Below are 16,881 nucleotides of genomic sequence, written 5' to 3' on the forward strand. Positions count from 1 at the left end.
CCCCCCCCCCCTCCACACACACAGACACATACACACACATACACACACACTTTTTTAAAATAAAGAAGTATTTGTAATTTTAACTTGAGCACAGACACAGTAAGTAGGCAAAAAAGTGGAAGGCTGAAATCCAGGACTGCAGAGCACTGGCATTCTTCCAGACTGGTTTGTATGTAATTATACTGGGATTCCTGGATGATCTAAAGCAGAAACTTTCTCAGTCCCCTGATAGCCATAGCATGAAACCCACAGGTTGTATCTTTGTATTACATAGCAAACCGGGCAGAGAAAAGAGGCTGACACCTCCCTAGTCTAACTGTCAGAGCTTTATTAGTGAACGTTTCTGTAATCGCCAAGTGCACTATTTTCCTCTGTTGATGCTAGGCTACAAGAAAATGAACTGCCTCAACAGAACATCATTACTGGACCACGAGGTTTGGGCATTTATCTTCTGTCCCTGCAATGCTTTTAAAATGCCGCTGACACAGTAATTGCGCTAATGCATTTCAGCAAGTTTGCACAGTATGGGGCTTAGATTCTCAGAAGACACAGATGTTTGACTTTTGTAACAGCTGTTTGATATTTAGAGCAGTAAGACATTCACTTAGATACAGTACTGGCAAAAAAATGCTACCTTTGCAGGTAACATACGAAAGTAAAAAATAAATAAATACTGAAGCAGGTTTATTAATTAACTGGATATGTTTAACTTAAATTAAATGTATAAAACCATCTTATTTTTTATGTCAGCTAGTTCACAAGACAAAATTGTAATGTTTAATTTGTAGCACAATTACTAAAACTGGAAAAAAGTATTAAATATATAGTTAATAGTTAATTATATAGTTAGCACAGTTAAAATTAAAGATGATGATGATGATGTTGATGACAACAAAAACAAAATGACTAAAACCTCAATTAAAATTCAAACAAAGTATAAAAAATAAAAACGAATTAAAAATATTATTTAAATTATTATTATAACAAAATTGCATCTTAGTGATACTAAAATAACACTTGTCCAATGAAAATAATTCATTAATTAACTTTTTAATGGGAAAATGTTTCTTTTATTTCTAAATTAATGACTTTATGGTTTCTTGGAACACTGTCTGAATGTTTCCTTAGGTAATGCTTTCATAGGTTGCCTGTTAAGTCACTGCCTGGGAGCAATGCAGCTTCCTTTGGTTTTCAGACACAACCACTGTTTAAAACGGCCCAGCTGGCACGAGAAACCTCTATAGAGCATATTGGAGCCAAAAACTGTTGACCCTTTAGTTAATAGAACGCAGGTTTTCTTTTATTATTTCTGTTTTACGGATGCATGTGTGAAACCTTAAACTGAGCAACCCCGTTACATTCATTGCTTATTTTAGAAATAATAATTTGAGCAGATATCTTCACACGGAATCTCCTAGAATCCTATTGTACAGACACATTGAAGTTGCACAGCTGTAATCAATGTAATTAAATTCTGCGCAGTGTAGATATCAAAGCAAATGTCAGCATGCATTATTTACTTGAGTAATTACAGAGTATCACTTATGCCAGCTGCTCCAGCACAGAATGAACAGTCGTTATTCATAAAATAAACATAATGAGATTTTATCCAAGAAAAACACAATGCTGTAAATAATGTAAAGGATTATGTAAATTCTGCATCTTCATTTTAATGTCAGAAAATCATTGACTGGTGTATTTTTAGTGAACACTTGGCAACCCCAGGAGACCATAACTGTATTGATAGCTTCAGTAGATTAGATTACTTTAAAATAAATATACAACCCAAGTCTTGACTCGAGACCCCTTTTCCTTTTTTTAAGCAAACCTTTGTATTTGAGGTTGACATTGTATGCATCATGTCTCCAATGACCCAGTGCTGAATTGATAAACTAAAGATGAGGCATAGATACTCCCTTTGCTCAAATAGGACTGTGAGAAAGAGATATCTCATCATGAGTTAAAGTCACTTCCAGAAATTCATCGAAGTTACTTCCCCTAAGGACGATCCACTTACAGCAGTACTCAGAGAGAGCGGTCACTTATGTACATTTCAGGATTTTTTAAAGAACCACTTATAATGTTTATTGCTTATTGTTTATTGTTTTTGTTTTCACTGGATGAGATGGCCATCATCTTGGATTTATACTAACATGTAGTGCTTATTAGTGACTTTTGGCATGTAGATTTGAAATATTTATTTTAGTGCTGTCAAACTATTAATTGTGATTAATCGCATCCAAAATAAAAGTTTTAGTTTACATAAGATATGTGTGTGTACTGAGTTTATTTATTATGTATATATAAATGCACAAACATTCAGTATATATTCTGAAAATATATGAAAACGTATGTACATTTATATATTTATATTATATATATATATATATATATATATATATATATATACACACACACACACACACACAGACACACACACATAGTTTGCCTCCAAGAAATACTCAAAACAGTTTTTATTATATATTAAGTATTTTGACTGATATATTTTTTAATCATACTTTTACTTTATCTAAAGTAATGTAAGATAATTTATTCATTAATATTATACATAGTATTTAGTACAGACCAAAAGTTTGGAAACATTAATAATGTTTTTGAAAGAAGTTTCTTCTGCTCATCAAGCCTGCATTTATTAGATCAAAAAATAAATAAAAAATAAATTAATGACCCCAAATTACTGACCAGTAGTGTATATTGTTATTACAAAATATTTATATTTTAAAAACATAGCTTCTTTTTTTCACTTTTTATTCATCAAAGTATCCTAAAAAAGCATCACATGTTCTGAAGGATCTTTCTAAAGGATCATGTGATAATGATTCTAAAAATTCACAAAATTCACAATTGCATCACAGAAATAAATGATAATTTAAAGTATAATAAATGTAAAAACAATTATTTTAAATTGTAATAATATATCACAATATAAATGTATTTCTGTATTTTTGATCAAATAAATGCAGGCTTGATGAGCAGAAGAAACTTCTTTCAAAAACATTAAAAATAGTAATGTTTCCAAACTTTTGGTCTGTACTGTATATATATTAAATTTTTATATATCAAATTAAATATTCAGTGTTTTTTAAAAGTAACACAATTGGTCTGCATATGAGTTATATACAAATACATTTTGTTTGGGTGCCAGGAAAAAAAAGGCAGAGAGGGCCTGTTGAAGAAGAGTCTGTGCCAACTCACTCTCTGTCTACAAATTCTTAGATTAATCTAATATTAAGTGAGACACTTTATATGATCATCCTGTTTTAATTTTGCACTTGCGGGGGAAAATGTAAACTACACTGAATGTAGCCCCCCACTGAAATGACAAAACACCACCTGTTGCATTTTCTTCATTGAGATTCTGGCTTCTCCATTTGAGGAGCTGTTTTATATATTCTTTTCTGAGAATAGCATTTCTTTGTAATAAATTCCAGTGAGGCTGATTTCTTGGAAAACTGTGGCAGTTCTTCCATACAGTATGCTGCGCGTTATTAAGAAAAGCTTTGTTCAAAATCAAACTGAAAGCAGTGGGGATGCCATTAGAGATGAGTCAATGCAGTGACAGTAGCAGCATTACAACTCTAATTATATTGACATTGCTCAAATTACACTTTGGCATTCAATTACATCCGGTCCACACATTCTTTCTGTCCAACAAGAATCGCTTTTTAAATACAGTAGTATTTGCCTTAAGACCTGATTGGAAACCTCCTGGCCTTTGATCACAACTATAAGAATGCTGACCTGGAGTCAGTTATCATGTTGCTTTAACCAATAAGATAATCATATGCACTAAAATGAAGACTATACCAGAAAAAAGCTTTCATTTAAATTTCATTTTACCTGACAAAGAGACGATCGCATTAGCAGTTTTTTTCACAGATGCTTCTGTGCCAGATTTGAAAATGAATCTCTGCTAGAAATATTTGCACATCTTTCCCCGTTAGAGGTATTTTACTTTAGAGAGAAAGCGGTAATGATATTCCTGGGCCATTTCATGCTCATTTTTTTTTAAATTTTATCAATTTTTTTTCTAGATAGGTCACCCCCTTAAAGGCACAATATGTAATTTTTCTGCTTTAAAAATAGCAGATATCACTATATCTATGTTATATATATTTTTTTGTTGTGTACTTACATTATCCTGACAGTTTCCACGAACTTTAAAATCCGGAGAAAATTATAGTTTAATTAGAAGACACGGCACGTTTCTTTATTTCCGTTTTGTCGCCCGTCTATGACGTCATATAAACTTTGACCCCTCTAGTTTATCTAACTTCCTGCGGAACCCGGCGGAGCCGCCAAATACAAAGGTGAACAGAAGCAAAGACGAGACGAAGAAGAAAAAGTAGTAGCTAGCCTTGATCGAGACTATTATATTTTATATTTATATTGTTTATATTCGTATTTATACCTCAATCAATAACTTAGTTATGGATCATGATTATGCTTTGCCTGCACATTCTGTGAAGCGCAAACGTACGAGTGAAATAAATGACCTGAGAAGGTTTTGGGACGAAGAAGAAACGAGACACGGGTAAATATTGGAGTTGCATTTCCAAGATAGAGAGAGCTTCGTGACAAGCTGAAACTACAGAGAGATGTTTGCATTCTAATAAACAGGTATGCATCCATTCAGCTAACTATATCTATCCGTATATTTTGTGAAACGATGATGTCTTGTGTAAAACGCAGACGGACAAGCTCTCATGAAGAGTATAATGTAAATCCACATGTGTTCTATATCTAGCTGGATGAAGTAGCTTCAAATGCAGTTCACTATCTTGTTCGATATCATAGTATAAACGTAGCCTAATTATAATTATTAACGAAAGGCAACCGTGTTTTTTTTTTTTACATATATTACTACTAGCTAGATGGAATATTGATTTGATAGGGGTCTGATAATTCATATATCTCTCCGTTCGAAAATACGTGATTGTCAAAATACTAAGGCCGGTGACACACTGGCTGCGTGGCGTCTCTGCTGCGTGCCAGAAGTGTGGCGCGCTGCTGCTGCTGTAGGTGACATAGAGGGAGACCGCCGACAGACCAGGCTCTTGTCTTCATGACAACAATATCTATACTTCATGTTGAACATAAATATAAAGCCTACTGATTAAGGACACCGTCAACAGTATTGACGGCAAAATAGACTTATGTTTGACAGGTGCAAACTTTGAAAATCGATAATTATTTATTTATTTTTTAAATTACATTTGTATCTGAATTTATGTCAACCTATAGACTTTCAAACATCAAAATGTCATGAATTAATATGTATTTGTGTACAAAATTACATATAAACATATTTTCCTATTATATTTTGCCTGGAAACGCTTCCAACACGCGTGCGTGTCGCGTGAAAAATAGGCGTCGGTTCTATTTCTAGCATGCATACATTTTCCGCGCGGCTCAAGCCGCGTCTGAGACACGCGTCTCACGCAGGCAGTCTGCAAGCTCTAACCCAGGGATCCTCAAATCTCGACCTCGAGATCCACTTTACTGCAGAGTTTAGTTCTAACCCTAATCAACCACACCTGAGCATGCTAATCAATGCTAGTCGGTGTCTTCAGGATCATTAGAAAATCACAGGCAGGTGACTTTCATCAGGGTTGGAGCTAAACTCGGCAGTGCATTGGACCTCCAGAGCAAGATTTGAGGAACCCTGCTCTAACCTATTAACATGGGAGCCGAATTAAAAACTGACACGCCACGCAGCTGAGATGCTTGCGCCACGCATCCAGTGTGTCGCCGGCCTCAGTTAAAATGAGTGAGGAATGTGGGGAGCGACAGAGCGTGTGTTCCAATGAACAACAACTCCCATGAGCCTACGCTCTTTCCCGACGTCATCAAAGTACGTCTCATGTTATTGTTTTGATTGAGTGACCCCTGGTGGCCAAAAATTCCATACTGCACGTTTAATTAAACTGAAATATAATGCTTTTCATCTGAAAAGTCTTGAATAAAAAAATTAGCTTTAGCGTTTTCAAACTTGATCTGAGCCAGAGGTTTTTTTTTTTTTTTTTACATTTTGCTTCGGCCATTTAATAAGATTTTAATTAGGCGATTAAAGATCTTTTTGAAGGAACATATGGATGTAATTACAGCTAGCCAGATCTCCCAGGGAGGAGTGGGCCATTAATTACTCTAAGCTTGGAGACGAAGACAGCGGAAAACTCCACGATCTCAGATCCCTCACTTCATGATTCACTCTTTCCATAGAGCACGGGAAGTTAAATACAGTAGACACCAATGTTGAACTTTACTCTGATGACTTAGTGCTAATGAACAAGTGTCAGCTTTACTTCCTGTAATTCTGAAGTGTTTTGATACCTGTTCTGAGTCATGTTTCGCAATCTGATTCTCTGATTCATAGCTGTCCATGTGTATCTGATCTCAAAGTTTGCAGAACGTCTGCAATGGACCATTTCAGCAGGCACTTTGTGAGCAATGAGTCATAGTTCTGTCACACATGTGCTATTTATTCTTTAAAGTCCCCTTGAGTCACGACACATTCCTTCTCTCAAACATCTGCTTCTGCACTCACACATCCACAAACACAATTCTACACACAAAACACTGCTGGTTTGGTGAGTTGTGGAATAAATAAGCATTCTCCATTCCATCAATACACACAGTGTAATTTTAACATTATATATATATGAACTGCTGTTAAAAAGTTTGGGATCAGTAAGGTTTGTAATGCTTTTTAATGGAGTCTCTTGTGGTCATCAAGGCTGTATTTATTTGATCAAAAATACTGAAAAAAAACTGTAATATTGTGAGATATTCAATTATTCCTTATTATTCAATTTCTAATATTGTTTTTCGTTTTTAATATACTTTAAATATAATAATAATAATATAAATAATATATAATATTATTATAATTATAATATATAAATAATAATATAATTTTAAAAGAAATCAGCTTTGCATCACAGGAATAAATTTCTATTTGAAAGTATATTAAAATAGAAATTGTTATTTTAAATGACAATAATATTTCTCTGTATTTTTGATCAAATAAATACAGCCTTGATGAGCACAAGAAACTTTGGTAGAAAATACAAAACTTTTATATAGTATATATAATATTATGATAGGTTTTTAACTTTATATTTTTCTGGTTTTCATTCTCTTTAAGTTTAGTAATTTATATTTATGTAGGTTTTCATTTTATTATGTGTACTTAAATCTTTTTCAGCTAGTTGTCTTTTTTTTGCCAGGTTTTTTTCCATTATTTATCAATTTATCAAAACAGTTTTTTCCCCCTGATTATTTAAGTAGTTAAACAAATTTAATAGTTTTAGTCAACAATACAATGTTTAGGTGATTTTTATTTTTATTTAATTTTGTATAATTTATTATTATCTTTTTAATTTTTTTCTTCCAGTGGAAGATACTATTGCACGCTTATCTAAAGAAACGCATTAGTCTCTGGCTTTGCTTCAGGATAATTATATATCATCTGAAAAACCAGATAATCTGGACAGCTGTTCCTGTAGTCAACTATTTCTACTTTTATGAAAGATGGAAGGGACATTTGATGCCATCATTATATGGCTCACAAACTGGAAGAACACAGAATTATTGACTGGGCGTTGACTGAATGGATATTATTTATGTACTTGTTAACACATGCCATCATTTTAATTATTTGTGTGGTCTGTGGATGAAAGTTTCCTACTTTATGATAATGCAAACCATTTCCATTTTTTCCCAGTATTATTTGCATTTGCACACTAGTTTTATATGTCTGGGGGAGAACATTTATTTAAAGGTGCATTGCGCAACTTTTCATGTTAAAAATACCCGTTTTCTAACCCATACATGCTTAAACAATTGCCTGATGGGCTGAATGAGCCCTTCTCCGATCACTGCGATTGCCTTTATAATCCTGTACAGTAAAATAAATAAGAGGGGTTCGGGTCGGAATCTGAGACTGGGTGTGACGTCATGCGCGTTCACGGCACGCTCATATGTCTGGCAGGTTTGTGTATGCGCCGACGCCGCAATTCTCAGTCGAAAATGGATTCTAAGAGACCGGCTAGTAGTTCATTTCAAACACCAACGCAAACTCCACGTAAGATAAAAAAAAGAAAACTTTTGTCTAGTGCAACCAAAAGGTCCAAATTGGAGTCAGACAGGCGTCGGGCTAAGACGAGAGTAAACATAGGAAAGGCTTTCAACAAATGGAGAGGTCTCCGGTCTGCTATAGGGCTCAAACGGGATCCTCGGTTGGCTTTTTTCTTGATAAAAAGGTAAGATATATACCATTCTCTAATGTCTGATACGGCCAATATATGACAATAAATGACGATCCATAAAATGTGTAATGCTTTAGCGTAAGCTAGATAAATGTACAATCGGAATAGGTTTTACTAACTTACCATTGTCAGTGATCAGGTTCAGAAACTGTGTATGGCCTAGCTGCTACCGGTAGCCTTGTGTCCTTTGCTAACATGCTATGTTGCTCATGTCCTTGACCAACATTGAATAATATATATCTTCTATTTCTGGAAAAATAGTAAATTGTTCCCGGGAATGTGGTACATTTTGTATGTAGTTTATATGAGGTATGTGGGGGCAACAATGTATTCTACTCTTTGTAAATCAATACGTTTGAGAGGCTAACTTTACTGGGTTTGGACCTGGTTTAGCCCTGATTTAATCCTATTTTTTTTATTACTTCGACGTAATAATCAATATTATATTTACATGTACTCATTGTATTCTGTTTGGTAATGGCTTTCTTGTTTTCAGCTATGAGAAGACTGTAGTATTACCATCTACATCTACACCTCATCAGGCATCTACTATAATAAGTCAATAAGTACTATATGTCATAAGTGGATACAGTAAACACATAACACAGTTCAACATGGAGATAGATGGAAATAAAAAAAATTTCTACTGCCCCCATTTTTTCCCTCACACATAAGTGTGTAAATTACTCAATTGCCTTTACTTTCACATATTTAAAATGACTTTCAGATTTAAAACTTTATTACCTCTTAAGACATTATGATTGTAAACAAAAGATTTGTGCGGCTGATGCTCCTTGGGTTATGACCAGCTCGTGCTCGTGCAAGCGTGCGTGTGCGTGTGGTCCGTGAACGTGCACACCTCTGGTTGCAGTTTCGCTTGCCGCCAGAGGGGCGTAGTTCTGCGAAAACTCAGATTATTGCGCTATGCACCTTTAAAGGACAGTTCGTCCCCAAATCCTTCCAAGAAATACCCTCCAAATGTCTCTAAATCATATTTGTTTTCATGTTACAAATCATATTAAAGTCATGCTGTATCAGTACATTTTTCTGACTAACAGAGATCGACCCACCAAAGAAAAAACAAAACAAAACAAACAAACATAGATCTTGAAAATCATAAAAACTACCAAACAGATATATTCATTCAGTCCAAATGAGACAATTTTTTCACCATTATTTTAACTAAATGATTAATGTTTAAACATAATCCTCATTCATTGGGGGTCGTTGCTTTTAGGATTTGGGGAATTGTAGTTAGTATTTGATCATTCATCACAATAAACACCTTTGAGGACCAGTAGTGAGATGATTTATGGCTCCTGCATTAATTTAACAGTAGAAAGAAAGGAAAATGTGTATTATATATCTTTGAGAGAGACCTTCAGCGTCCTACTTCAGCTTCTCATGTGCCTCAGCAGCATTTATCCTCTTCCTGTCAAAACTTGAAATTAATGAGATCACATTGGCATTGGGCAACTGGGATGTCACTCCAATGTTGCCAGCACAAGGAAGGCTAATGGTGCTTTGTTAGTGAGTCTCCTACACCAATATGGCTGAAGCCACAGCCTTGACCAGTGCAGGACACATTCCAACCCCAGCATATGGACAGTAGCAGGAGGAGTTTGACCTTGTTAATGTATCACTTGCTTGAGCTGAGATTTCATAGCTGTTGATGATAAAACAGTGTAGCAAATGCCAATTACAGCAAACACTGATGTTTGCGAACTCTTCTAATGGGATTAAGCTCTTTGTGGTGGTTGCTGATGTGTTTTCACCAGACTATACATAGAATGTCCTTTCAAGGTTGCATATGTTCTGTAAGTGAAGATATAGTTCAGGTTAAACTTTCTGTGTCCTTTTGTGCTACTTTGTTTGTTATGTGTAATATGTTGTTCCTAGGTATATACAGCTTAAGCAGTGACATAAATCTGTCATTATCAGACATAATGTAGTAAACAGTTTTGTGCTTTTAGGCCTTGTCTGATGTTGATAGACCAAGATCGTCAATGATTCAACAGTTCCTCGGAAGATCATTTGTGGAAATCTAAACTGCATTCCCTTGTAATTTAGTTTATCTCCTCATGCTGTGCCAATACAATGTTGAGAAGCTGTTTAAACAAGCAGCAGTTTTCCCATTTGGGACGTGAATCTTCCCAATGGGAGTCCGAGGTCTGTCGTGCTCCAGATGGAAAAGTTGTCTTGCTTCTGTCTTCATTTTATTAAGGGATGACTGTCAGCTAGTGCTCTCATGTTGTCTATATTAGAGCAAAGCATCCTTGCTGTTTTGGCAGTTGTACAGTAAATTGGCCTGCAGTATCACTCTTAAGGCTTGATGCCAAATTACAGCGTTGGCTCGATTTTGAGGCTTTCTGAGGTAAAGCACAAATAAATATGATGATCTCCAGAAGTGTTATGGCGTACACAGGCCACCCGTTACACCTAATTAAAACTCAGTAATAACACTTTTTCAAATGTTATATATTTGTGGAATGTTATATGTTACATTCAGATGCCTATAGCTTAAGCCAGACTGCTTTTTTTCCCTCCAACTCTGATTTTACCACACCCTATTTGTTAGCTTACTGTTGGCAGTTCATAAAAATAAAATATACACATTGACGTTGATATTAAATCTTAAAGCTAAATGGGAATTGCAATTGGATTAGCTTTGTGGTTGTACTTAAAAGGCTTGTCTATATAGCCAGGGTAATGGAAACCACTTAAGTGTTAGCCCACTGAAAGGGTTGGGTTCTATGCTGTAGATCACAAATCAAGTGCAAAGCTATTGAACTTATTTACAGTCCATTTCATTTGCCTGGGAGTCAAAGTCCATGTATGACTTTACCTTGCTTATCTAAATGAAAGCAAATGAGGTTGACTAAGCAGGAGGCTGGAAATCATGCATTTTATGGCATTACATTGAATATCCGTTCTCAGAATGGTGCTTTATGGAATGGAAAAGATGAATGATGATCAGTGTGGGTGATTTTGGTAAAGTGGGGTCATCGAACATTGTAAGCTAACAGTAAACAGAGAAAGAAGCACTTTCCATTGTCTCATAAATGATACCACCACTTCCAGGAAGTGCTTATTTATTGCCTTATCATCCTTACACCCTACTGAGAAGAACGGCTTACGCCAGTAGATATCTCCATGTTGTTTTAGACTAGTTCTTGTTGTTCACCAACAAATACAAGTGCACCAGAATGATCTTTCCAAAGAGAATGGCATCCAAAAACACTGCATAATATACTGTAGATATTCCATTGACTAGCAGTGGTGGTCTTTCAAAAAGGGCACTTTCCCACAAACCTGCTCACCTTAGCGATTAGCGCTGATTAAACACAGACACAGAGCCCTGCGGAGCAGTGAGTAAATACGGTGTAATTTGTGTCCCTTAGGGCTACATTCATGCGGTAATTCTTGGCACAATGCAAATCTTTACTGATGATTATAGCAATATAACCCCATACGGAGAGTTGGCCATACAGGTAGAAGACGTCTGGTTTTAGCTCCCACATCTCCTGATGCTATCAAAGCATGACCTAAAGAAACTCACACTATATTGTGGGTTTAGCGTAGCGTGAAAAGGATGTTTGCTTCATTTAGAAATAGATAAATCCTTGTGAAATGAACTCTAGACATATGGTCTTAATTAAGTCTATGCTTTTTGTTAGAGGTTTGGGGCACTTTTCGCTTTCGGCCTCCCAACTATACCAGCTTTGGCTAGGTTAAACCAGCTAAGACAAGCTCAGGCTGGCTTAAGCAGGGTCAGTCCTATCTAAACAAGTATATCAATCTACTTCTGTAGACTACTAAGATTGCAAAAAACCTGAATATTCTGAGCACGAAGTATAAAATGTTTTCATGAAATTCACACCAGCAGTAAAATGTTTATGTTTATGTGACTATTCGTGTGTCTTATTTGTTGCAGATTGTTTGAAAAGCCTGTTTGGAGATCAACACAAGCACATGGAGACTGATTTGAGCTTTACCACCATCCTCGAGGACTTCCACCACTGGAAATCCACCATTGTGAGGCCCTACGAAGGTGAACAGTGATCGTCCCATCAGTACACAGTTCTCCTTTCCAGGGGTTTGAGGAGAAGAAGAAAAATAAACGAGCAAGAGAAAAGATCTCCATGAGCGCCAGAAAATCTGGAGAGAAAACACATCGAGACACAAAGAAAAAAATGTGGACACTAAACATGACACGTGTCTCGATCCTATTTCTCCTCCATGTCCTTCTGGTTGAATGGGGTCAAGCAGCAGAAGACGACGTCACCCCTCGCCTCAGTTTCTCTTACAGTAAGTGCACAGAAATACACATGCACAACTCACTCTGAAAGTGTTTAAAAGAACAGAATGGTACGAGACTATAAATTAAGGCTGGTATGGAGTCGACTTAAGAGCTCTGAGGGAGCTACGGACAGAAGACCCTGTCATCTCCCACAGACAGTAACACTTGCTGAAGTGTTGATAAACAGAAAGCAGATACCAAGGGCTGATTGGTTCATATTTCCATCCGGCATGTTTGTATGGAGGTGGATTACTGCGTTAACAAAACCACTGTGCCACTGCGAACATAATGAGCTACATACACATGCATCTCCATATCACTCATCGAAGAACAACAAAGCGTCTATTATAAACTTCTAAGTGGTCTCACTATTTTTCAACAGCATAATATGTCCCCTCTCGCTCTAAATGATCGCTTAGCTGCATCTCTAACATAACTTCTGTCATGTTCAAGACAAAACCACTTCCTCTAGCGTGAATTGTAGGCAATTTTGGGTGTATCCATTCTTGTTTTTGCAGGCTTCGGTGAATTATGAAGAGAAGAGGCACAATGAGTCGGTAAACACAGTGCACTATGGCTTTATTAAGTTACTATGGTACTATTGATCATGTTAAATGATGGTTTTCATCACTAAGGTACCAGTCTTTTGTGATGGAGAATGTTGACGCCTTTTAAGACAATAGCACGGTTTTTGTTAAAGCACTGGCGTGCGACACACAGTTGTTTCTAATTTAATACATACAATGGCATGTTGTGTAGTTTGAAGTGTAAATGAGTCCAAGTCCACAAGTCCTTCAATTCATGGGCTTGCTGTGTTGGTCCTATGTGTCTTCATCATGTTGGACAAAGATTTTATGTCAACCTATAGTCATACCCACTTGCGTATCCTTTCCACATTTACTTCTCACCTTTATTTAAACTGGCTCAGGATGTGATGGGGTTATACTAAACCTGCTAAACCTGCCTAAACATGTCGACTGCCTCTTTTGAGGGTCTACTTCCATGGAGGTTTTGTTGTCCTGCCAACCACTGGAACTTCTCTTCTCTTCTCATTTTGTCTTGTCTTGTCATCTTGACCAATCTTGTGTCTTTTCGTCTCAATGTGTCCTTTCTTCTCATTTTGTTCTTCTCTTCTTGTTTTGTCTTGTCTTTCCTTCCTTCTAATTTTGTCTTGTTTTCTCTTCCATTCTTGTTTTCTCGGCTTGTATTCTCTTCCTTTCTCGATTTGTCTAAACTTTGGTCTTGTCTTATCATCTTGATTGTTATTTTGTCTTCTCTTCTGACCTTGTCTTGTCTTCTCATCTTGACTTGTCCTTTCTCTTCACCTCTTTTTTGTGATATGTTATCCTTCACGTTGTCTCATCTCTTCTCTTTACTTCTCATTAGATCTTGTCTCATTTAATCTTTTCTTTTTCTTATGGTCTCAGCTTGTGTCTTATTGTCTTCATATCTCTTTTCTTTGCCTTTATTTAAATCTCTCCTCGCTGAATCTCTTCACTTTTCTTCTGGTCTTGTTTTGTATCTTGTCTATTCTCAGTACTTTTTATCTTCTCTTCATTTCTCTTCTTGTCTCTTCTTGTCTCATTTGTCAGTCCTCAGTTCTTTTTTACGGGCTGACATTTTCTTGTAGCACTTTGTTCCTCTTGTCCTTTGCTGTTTGTTCTCATGTTGTCCCCAGGATCATGCTGTATTGTAAGAAAGAATGCAGCTGTTCTTTTCACTGGTGTTTCTCTTCTGCCTGTCTAATGCAACAAGGAATCCTGCTAATTCTCTCTGTTTGAGTGTTTTCCGGTGTGTCTGTGTCTCTGTATACGCTGTCACTCACCTTAATGGCAAATTTCATGCAGGTAAACCTGAATGAAAACGAAGTGTTTAGGGCTGAATTCACTAAAAATAAACATAATCTTGCGTCTTTTTTACAAACCATTCATGGTCAAGTTTAACTAGTGAACTTAGTGAACTGAAAATATGCAGACAGTGTATCCAAAGAAATCAACAGCTATCAGAGAGCGCAGTTTATTCTTAGCGAATCAGTTTTTTGCAGTATATTCTATATTTGACAATGTTTATAATAAACAAATGATTCTGTACTGTTTAAATGGTTCAAATTACTGCCAATAAACTGTTCAGTGTGTTTATGCAGCACCTTCCACCTTCCCCTCCATTTTAATAAAAAACTAATCTGGTGTGAATAATGAATGGGGATGTGTGCGTGTGTGTGTGTGTTTGTGTGTGTGTGTGCGTGCGTGCGTACCTACGTGCGTACGTGTGTGTGTGTGTGTGTGTGTGTGTGTTTACAGGTTTGAATGGTCTGCTTCTCATTATGTGCCTATCAAGAAGGATCAGGGTTTGTAGAAGGAGAAACTACATCTGCTCAGCCTCTCTTCTTTTGTTCCTCTCTTTGATACACTCTATGCTGCAGTGCTTAAAGCGTATTAGAAAGCTATTTAAAAAGACACCTATAAGCGGTTTACACTAGAGCTCTGTGTTTATCCAGTCATTTTCTCACGGTAAAGCTGGGAAATGCATCTACAGAAGGTACAGAAAGAATCTCTTGGTTGTTGATTGGTCCACCACTGCTACTTATGAGTTAAAAACTTCAGTCCATTGTGTTTATCCTTGGTTTATGTACCTGTAGTACTTCTTGTTTTTATTAACCCTAGCCTAAAATTGAAATGATTTATCCTCACTGTAATATATAGCATGCAAACGGTATGGTGCTCAAGCTTTGTGTGGTGTTTGATTCTTTGTGGTTGGAGGTGATCAGGCATGTTTGAAACAGCAGAGACCTGCACTATGTGTCAACCATGGAAGGCTTCCAAAACGTGCATCAAGTGGAAACAGTCCATTCATATCCAGCTGCATAAATCACGATGTAGCTTCTCAGGTGGCAGGTTGTAACATGAGAGGAAGGAATGTCTCTTGTTTACTTAAAGCTGTTGTTATTTTACCCTTACAACCAAAGCAACGCATTAAAACCTATACATGCTGTTCCATGTGACACTGATTTGAACCTATCAAGGTTGTTGTTGTTTTTTAATGCTGTCAAATTAACTTGTCAGTTAAGCATGGCTCATTAAAAAATACATATAAAAGGAAATATAAGAAATATTTCAGTATCATTGGGGCAAACAGGATGCCAATTTTTCATTTAAATTGAAGTAGAATTCAAATGAATACATATTAGAGTAATTTTCAACTAGAAGAGCAAAAAAGACAAACTTTCAAAAGGTTTGAAGGATTAGTTCACTTCCAGAATAAACATTTCTTGATAATTTACTTGATAATTTTAATTGACCCCTGTGTCATCCAAGATGCTTAACGGGGCTTTCTTTCTTCAGTCATAAAGAAATTAAGGATTTTAAGGAAAACATTCCAGGAGTTTTCTCCATATAGTGGACTTCAATGGGGACCAACAGGCTGCAGTTTCAATGCAGCTTCAAAGGGCTCTACACAATCCCAGCTGAGGAGTAATGGTCTTATCTAGCAAAACGACTGGTTATTTAAAAAAAAAAAAACCCTTACCCTTCCTTTTTTAACTGAAATACACAGACGAAGAACTAACCACACGTGACTTTTCCAAAGTGATTACATAATGATTGAAGATACGCATATGCATCACAGAGCTAGTGCAAGACGAGCACTTATGGTTAAAAATTACTGTATATAAACGTTTATTTATTTATTTTTATTAGAACAGATGGTTTCTCTAGATAAGACCCTTATTCCTCAGCTGGGATTGTGTAGAGCCCTTTGAGGCTGCACTGAATCTGCAGTTTGGACCTTCAAAATGTTGGTCCCCATTGAAGTCCACTATATGGAGAAAATTCCTGTAATGTTACTCTCAAAAACCTTAATTTCTTTTCAGCTGAAGGAAGAAAGACAGGAACATCTTGGATCACATATAGGGTTGAGTAAATTATCATGATTTTTTTTTTTTTTTTTTTTTTTTTTTTGTATTTCTCATATCATAACTCATAACTTTTAAGTCCATATATCAGGGAATTTTTAATCTGGAAGTAAATTTTTTTATTTTTTTATTTTTATGTAATTTGGCATATAATGTAATTTTTTTCCCTGTTTTTGTGTCAATCAATGCAATGCTATGCAGGCTTTAGTAAATTCAGTCTGAGTCTGACACAGAGGAATATTACAGACTGCTATGTGTTGCAAAATAGACGCCACTCATTTTCATTGCGCTTCCACTGTGACTGAATTGATCTTGGCACGACTAGAGTATATTAGAGCCACATTGTGAAATGCTGCTATGTTTCACCAATTAATCAAATC

The 16,881-nt window shown here is 36.1% G+C and overlaps 1 protein-coding gene across 2 annotated transcripts in view; it reads left to right on the forward strand.

Annotated features, from left to right (window-relative positions):
* Window positions 1-16,881, forward strand: part of LOC132101433 (semaphorin-4B-like) — a 71,053-nt gene that overhangs the window by 26,037 nt on the left and 28,135 nt on the right. For both annotated transcript variants that reach the window (XM_059506388.1, XM_059506387.1), the window contains exon 2: window positions 12,226-12,599. In XM_059506388.1, the coding sequence (XP_059362371.1) occupies window positions 12,434-12,599 (166 nt within the window). In that variant the 5' untranslated portion in view covers window positions 12,226-12,433. The remainder of the gene's footprint in view (window positions 1-12,225; window positions 12,600-16,881) is intronic.

The sequence above is a fragment of the Carassius carassius genome, chromosome 23, assembly GCF_963082965.1.
Source record: "Carassius carassius chromosome 23, fCarCar2.1, whole genome shotgun sequence".
Taxonomy (NCBI): Eukaryota; Metazoa; Chordata; class Actinopteri; order Cypriniformes; family Cyprinidae; genus Carassius; species Carassius carassius.